The 7,500-nt window shown below is 50.5% G+C and overlaps 1 protein-coding gene across 1 annotated transcript in view; it reads left to right on the forward strand.

Moving 5' to 3' along the window:
* Positions 1 to 2,051: 2,051 nt before the first annotated feature.
* LOC311328230 (anthrax toxin receptor 1-like) overlaps positions 2,052 to 7,500 on the forward strand; it is a gene marked incomplete at both ends in the record, with an annotated part of 8,152 nt that continues 2,703 nt past the window's right edge. Inside the window, 6 exons of the mRNA XM_084462228.1 lie at positions 2,052 to 2,130; positions 3,000 to 3,095; positions 3,391 to 3,429; positions 4,057 to 4,155; positions 4,333 to 4,500; positions 4,867 to 4,947. Of these exons, the coding sequence (XP_084318354.1) occupies positions 2,052 to 2,130; positions 3,000 to 3,095; positions 3,391 to 3,429; positions 4,057 to 4,155; positions 4,333 to 4,500; positions 4,867 to 4,947 (562 nt within the window). The remainder of the gene's footprint in view (positions 2,131 to 2,999; positions 3,096 to 3,390; positions 3,430 to 4,056; positions 4,156 to 4,332; positions 4,501 to 4,866; positions 4,948 to 7,500) is intronic.

Here is a 7,500-nt window from a genome sequence, read left to right on the forward strand (position 1 = left end):
CCCCCCCCTCATCAGCCAATCAGGCGGCCTCTTTCCCTCATTAGAACTCTGGCTCGCTGCTCCAACACCAACAGATCTCCAGCACTCCTTATATGGGCGGTAGAGTTCAGTAGGTCATAAAGGGAGGAGCCAGAGAGGGTATTAATATAAAATATAAGGTCAAGGTCAACGTTATTTATATAGCACATTTAACAACCTAGGTTGCACCAAAGTGCTTTATAATATAAAAAAATATATATATACAGACAAATATATAATTGAAAATATAATGATTTAGACCAGGCTGCTCTGCCTCAGACCTCGTGGAGAGCGAGAGAGAGAGAGAGAGAGAGAGAGAGAGAGAGAGAGAGAGAGAGAGAGAGAGAGAGAGAGAGAGAGAGAGAAAGAGAGAGAGAAAGAGAGAGAGAGAGAGACATGAAACTAAGGGGACGTTATGTACTTATACTGTATTTTCCCCAAGCCTCCCAACCTCGCCACCCACCACTTCAATCTGCCCCTTCCTCCCCCCGACCCCTCCCCCGGCCCCTCTCTCGCCCCCGGCCTCAAACCCTTCCACTTTCCACCCGCAGCCTCTCCTCTACCCCCCCGCCCCCCTACTCTCTTCTCAGCTCCCTGTCTCCTCCCTCTCCACCCCTCTCTACCTCTTTATCTGAACCTCTATCCCTCTCCCCCTCCTCCCAGTATCTGAACCTCCTCCCTCCTCCCTCCTCCCAGTATCTGAACCTCCTCCCTCCTCCCAGTAGCTGTGATCAAAGCAGCGCAGCGGCTCTTTCATCTGCACGCGCGCCACCGCGACCGGCTTCCTATCATCATCATCATCATCATCATCACAGGCAGTGAGGGTGTTCTAAACAGGCCTCCTGCAGTGCCCTGTTTCCTCTGGCCAGCCCTCCTCCTCTGCCCTCCCTCTCTCCCTCCTTCCATCCCTCCCTCCCTCCATCCCTCCATCCCTCCCTCTGTTCCCTCCTCTCGTTCCTCCCCCTCCTCCATCATTGTTTTTTTTCAATCCTCTCGTTTTCTTTTACTCTGCATAGTGGGTCCTGCACCTCACAGCCAAATGTGTCATCTGCCTCTCTCACACAAGAGCACTCGCACACACACACACATATACACACACACACACACACACACATGTACACACACACACACACACACACACACACAGTTCCCTTCAGGATCTGAGGCTCCAGCTGTTTGCTGCCTCTGAGATATGCTGATTATGGACTTATTATGGTTTTATTATTATGATTATGGACGCATGCCCAGATTCTCTCTCTCTCTCTCTCTCTCTCTCTCTCTCTCTCACTCTCTCTCTATCTGTCTGTCACCAATCTGGCTAGTCTCTCTCTCTCTCTCTCTCTCCAGATAAGACTTACCCAAACAACCTACTTTACCTCGCTTTTGAGTGTGAGAGCTCTGAACCCCTTTAAAAAGATGAAAGGACCCTTTTATCAACAGGTTTGGGGGTTTTAAAAGGTTCTAGAAGCTTCCCAGGGAACCTGAGGTCACAATATCTCATATATTATCTCGGTCGAGTCGACAACTGTCAGGTTTCCAGGAAACGGCCTCCTCCTAGACTAAAACACGTCAGCGGAGATTCTCAGAGATTCTGAAAGGGCCTCTAAGATTTAGACCGAGTGTAAAGTTCTGAATCGAGGTGCAGCGTTGTTGATCTCGGCCGCTCCTGATGAGTTTCAACGGGGCAAGGAAGAATGACCGTCTGTGTAGACAATGGTTTTAACCAACTCCGATGTCAATATAGATGCCCCATACTTACTGCCAAACATGTAATAACAAACCCCTGTGTCTGCCATCTTGGCACTGATGAAAGGGCTGGATGGAGTATCTTGCCAGGGGGAAGCCGTGCCCAAAAAAGTATTTTTTGTCTTTTTTTTCCACAGTGACCTGTTGTCTCATAGATTGGCTTCACCTCCTAGTCCAGTCCATCATCATTGACCCTCCAAACCCACGTTTTCATCACTTTATTGATTGTGGTTCATATAATGTCCAAAAGGGAGATACTCATGTTCTGTGTTTGTGTGTCATTTCAGGGTTATCTATCTGCAAGTGAGCATGAACGAAGGCTTGTCCTTCATCACCAGTAACGTCCACATCACCACTACAGAGTGTGTAAGTAGTACGGCTCGCCACAGAATCGAGCTTGAAGTCTGAAATATTCTCAACTCCTGAGGGAATTTTTCATTTCTATTTCTCATTTCTTCCCTTCACTGTTCTTCTTCCTCCAATTATTTTTCTTCACTGTTCTCTCTCTCTCTCTCTCTCTCTCTCCTCTACTCTCAGTTTTTCCAGAAGACTCTTGTTTTTCTGCAGTAAGTTTAGTTTCTCTCTCTCTCCTCCCATCCTCTCATCTTCTCCATTCTCCTCCTATCCTCTCCTCTTAGTCCCCTCCTCTCCCCTCTCTCTCTCTTCTTCTCCTCTCCCCTCTCTCTTCTCCTCTCTCTCCCTCTTCCTCTCCTCTCTAACTCCCCTCCTATCTCCTCTCCTCTCTCTATCTCCCTATCCTCTCCCCTCTCCTCTCTCCTCTGACTCCCCTCCTCTCAGACCACAGGGGTTTCAGCACTAATCCGCCCAAGGCCCCTCCCCCCGCCACCCCCCCCCCCCCAAAACCCCACGTCAGATCTGGCCTTCCCCCAACACTCCACCACACCCAGTCACAAGACAGATCGAGAGAAACACCGCCACATCTGAGCCCCTATCTCTGCAGCTTAATGAGAACCACATTGTCTCTGTTTTACGACTCCCCTCATTTCACATTTTCATTTAGGTATCTTGACGTTCCGGCTCAGTTGACGAGACAGGTTTCTCAAGCGCAACCCCGTTTCAGATAGATCGCCGTCTGTGGTCACAACGAAGAAAGAACAAAGAAAACGTCTAGTAGGGGCTGTTTTGCGGGCGTGTGCGTGTGCCGTGTGTGTGTGTGTGCGGCGTGTGTGTGCGCGGAGGGGGTCCTAACCACGGTTCGATCTCTGCTCCCCTAGTTTGACGGGACCATCCTCCTGATCACGCTGCTGGTCCTGTTTCTGCTGCTGGCCATGCTGTTCATGTGGTGGTTCTGGCCTCTGTGCTGCACCTTGGTAGGTCACCTCCCTGAGGACAGTGGAGAGCTGTGGCACGGCACACCTACAATTACCGGACACTGTTTTTAGATTACCAGCGACCATCAAAATAATCTACCGTACGTTAGATGGTTCAAGCCACATTAACTCAGATGTGTGGTGATGTCACCTGTTTTGTTCTGGTCTGTTTACTCTGCCAGTGAGGAGTCTGGGTAACAGCCTAGTTCCATACAGTCGTTTCATAGCCTCAGTCTCAATTCCAGTTCTGGCCCAGCGGTGATATTAATGAAGCGTTTCTGACTTCCTGTCGTAGGTGATTAAAGAGCCTCCTCCTCCACCCCCTCCGGAGCCCGTAAGTCGCCTCTAAAATCTTCCCTGACAGCACACGCACACACACACACATACACACACACACTACAAAGAGTGTACACTCACACACACCGACATGTACACTCACACACACACACACACACACACGTTTAATCTTCATCAGTCAGACAAGGCCAGATGCTATACGCTATGACCCCCATAAAGGGGCTCCTCACATCCCCCATCGAGCTGCACAGCTGGGCGGGACAGCGAGAGCCTCCATACAGCAGAGTCATCACACACCAGACATCTGTGATGGATGGATGCATCGTCCGCATCGTCCTGTCTACAGTATATTCTCTCACACTGTGGCACACTCGGCCTATTGATGACGCACAGTGTGTGTGTGTGTGTGTGTGTGTATGTGTCCGTGTGTGTGTGTGTCCATGTGTTTTGATCCAGTGTTGGTAGCGGTTGCCAGGCAATCTGGTATTAAAAGTGAATTTGTTCCACTCTCCCACATGTTCCCCTCACACGGAACCTCTTCTCTGCACGTTTTTTTTGTTCCCCCAAAAAATCCTTTGGTTTCCATGTTTGTTAGAGTGTAGAAAGCCCTACGCGAACGCCTGTGTTGTGCTAGCTAAGCGTGGCGTGACTCCCTGTGTCTCAGGAGTCCGACGACGAAGACGGCATGCCCAAGAAGAAGTGGCCGACCGTGGACGCCTCCTACTACGGCGGGAGGGGAGTGGGCGGGATCAAGAGGATGGAGGTGAGGGGGTGGAGCCTACAGCAGGGATCGGGGTTAATGTCCTCCTGTTTCTAGGCCCGTTAACTGAAACGACACCCATCCGTTAGCTTCTCACAGAGCTAGCGTTGGCTTCGACTTCCTCTCACGGTAGCGGATAACCCACCTTCTGTTTGCGTTGCCCCCCCCCCCCTCCCATAGGTGCGCTGGGGCGGCAAGGGTTCGACCGAGGAGGGAGCTAAACTGGAGAAGCCTAAGAACGCAGTGGTCAAAATGCCGGAGCAGGAGTTCGAACCCTACGAGCCCAAACCCAAGAAAACTCACAACAGGAAACCGGCCCAGGACAGGAAATGGTACACGCCCATACAGGTAAAAACAACCTCTCCTTGTCTTCTGTACCGTAGAATAGGCTTCTGTGAGATGACATATCGGACTTTCATTTCTGTAACAGTTTGCTAAGTACTGTGTACACACTGTAACCCACTAGCCCTAACGGGTCACTGTGTAATATGGAATAGGATATGGCCTGGTAGACAGTACTTTACAGTTTCCTAGCTAGCGTGGGCCTCTGACTGAACTGACTGTGTACAGCTTTGCTAGCTAGCTGCTAGCATGTCTTAGGCTGTACTGACTAGAATTTGCTATCCAGAATGTGTCTTTAGCTAGCGTGCGTTTAGTTTTTTGCCGCTAGAATGAAGCCATAACGTTGTTCTCTCCTCTCTCTCCTGCCTGCAGGGTAAACTGGATGCCATTTGGGCCCTGTTTCGCCGTGGTTACGACCAGGTCTCTTTGATGAGACCACAGCCAGGAGATCATGTAAGTTGCTTAGTAATAGCCTGAAGCAAATACGGTACAGTGTGTGCAGAGCTAAGCAGTGCAGAGTCAGAGAATCTGGCACATTACTTTTAAGCTGAACACCAGCGGGCCCCCAACCCTCTCTCTCCCTCCTCCTTCCATCCCTCCATCCCTCCCTCCACCCATCCCTCCTTCCCGTAACACGGGACACATCAGATCCCATTCTCTCCCTCCTTCAGTCTCTCTCCCTCCCTTCCTCTCTTAATCTCTCTCCATCCCGACCTCCCTCCTTCTTTCTACCCATTTATCATCCCTCCTTCCTATGGTAAAACCCACAGCTGGGTCCGATCCAAGTCTGTGCAGGACCCGGCCCAACACCTGATCCTAATCAGGCGCCATAACATCGGATATAAGCCAGAACCCTGGAGTCGGGACCCGCGCCAAGCAGAACCTCTACAGAACCCTACAAAACTCTCATCGCCTCTCATGTGATCAGGCACATGGTTTAACTTTGTCACGCTGACCCTTTGGATCACAACCTAAACTCTGGAGTCTTCCGTGGACGCGAGTCTGTTGGGATCGGGGCTATCGGAGATTGAGATGTCTTAAACGGAAAGGAGGATTCAGCTCGATTAAAAAAAAAAATCGTAAAGCGTTTTTGTTTAGTAAAGTTGATAAGGAGCAACGTGTTTTTGTTTACAGGGTGAATTCACAGCTAGCTAGATTAACAGGTTTGGACACACCTTTCATCATCACCCCCTCTCCACCCTCTATAGCCTGTAGGGGTGGCTTCTCTCCAGGTGCTAGTTAAAATCATGCGTTATTTGCATAAAATCTTCTAAACCCCCTTTTAACAGGAATTCCACATTTAAGAGTGTTTTCTTGGAAATGGGGAACAGAGAAGCTAACTGCCAGCTTTTGACTAACAACGACCAAGACAAAGAGGTTTGTCAGCAGCCACAAAAAGCGCCGCCAATAATCACAAACGGGTACAACGCTAATGATTGGCCGCCTTCAAAGTTCACCGACGTCCCGTTTACCGTAGACTGCGTCTATCTTCCCGTGAGATTTCGACCCAGGGAAAACGCTTCAACGGTCTCCACATGCGAAAGGTTACATGACGCAATGCTTATTCCAGAAGAATCATTTCCGTTATGGCGTTGGCTACTCCAGTAATTTGCGGTCTCTCATGAAGCAGCAGAAACTTTCCCAGGCAGGCCAGGCAACGGCAGGATGGACTATGGCGTAATGCTGACTCTGCAGGAGAGTGGAAACACTCAGACCTCCTTCCTGTCCACGGTTTTACACGAGAGAGATCCTGCTAGCCTGTGTGGATCCTGCTAACACGAGAGAGATCCTGCTAGCCTGTGTGGATCCTGCTAGCCTGTGTGGATGGCCTCTCGTGTGCGCGAGGCCGTACGCCGGGACACGCTGATTTGATTTGATCGTGTCCTCGTTATGGGGGTCGCACATGTAGCGGCACGCCAACACGCACGCACATATGGAAGACACACGCAGTTGCTCGCGTGCACATGTAGAAAGACACACACACTAAAGTTACACACGCTCTGTCTCTTTCTCTCTCTCACACACCCACACACACACACATAGACACACACACACACATAGACACACACACACAAAACAGGCCTTGTTCGCATCGTTGAGCCCTTGCGGCCTTATGCTGGATTTTTGACCGACATATGTCACTCGCTCTGTTTTGCACGTTCCATTTTAGCAACGCGCCGATTGCTATGGCGACGTCTGAATGGCGCCATTGAGAGACGCCTGCCTCGAGGCCCTCACAGTTTGGCCCAGTAAAACTAGACTGACCATCGCTCACGATGTCCACAAGGCCTGGCCTATCAAGGCCAAGCCCCTTTGGTCTGGACGCACAATGGGTCTGCAGTGTCTCTGAATGGCCGCCCGAACACCAGCGCCATGGTGACTGACAAACAGAGAGCAGCTGCAGAACTTTCCTTTCTGGGTTTCTCTCTCACCCCCCACTCCCTGGATTCTCTTATTTTTTAAGATATTTTTTAGGGCTTTCAGCTTTAATGGTATAGGACAGTGTAGAGAGACAGGAAATGTGGGAGAGAGAGAGAGGGGAGGACATGTGGCACAGGACCCGAGCTGGGAATCGAACCCGGGTCCGCCACGCGAAGGACTAGCCTTCATATGGTGCGCGCCTTACCCCTGGATACTTTTCTCTCCCTGTTTCTTCCTCTCATTCCTACTCTACCCCTCTTTTTTTATCTCTCCCCACTTCTTTCTCCTCCACATTTTCCGCTCTCCTCCCGCCTCCTCTCCTGTCTCACGCTGCTAAAGGAACGCAGACACAGTCCTGGTTTTCTTAATATAGAGTAGAATGTGGTACAGAGGCTCCCTATAGCGGTTCAGCCGGTGTGCGATGGTAGGAAGTGGGAACAGAATCACCAGCCAGGCTATCATCATCTGTCCGAGTCTGGTTTAGTCCTCTTTACGCCTAGCTTAGCCTAGCTGAGCTGCGCCTAGCCGAGCCTAGCGCCACGGCAAACAGCCATACAGAACATGCTCTCATTGGGCTACTCTCAG

The sequence above is a fragment of the Borostomias antarcticus genome (assembly GCF_949987555.1).
Source record: "Borostomias antarcticus genome assembly, contig: scaffold_960, whole genome shotgun sequence".
Classification (NCBI taxonomy): domain Eukaryota; kingdom Metazoa; phylum Chordata; class Actinopteri; order Stomiiformes; family Stomiidae; genus Borostomias; species Borostomias antarcticus.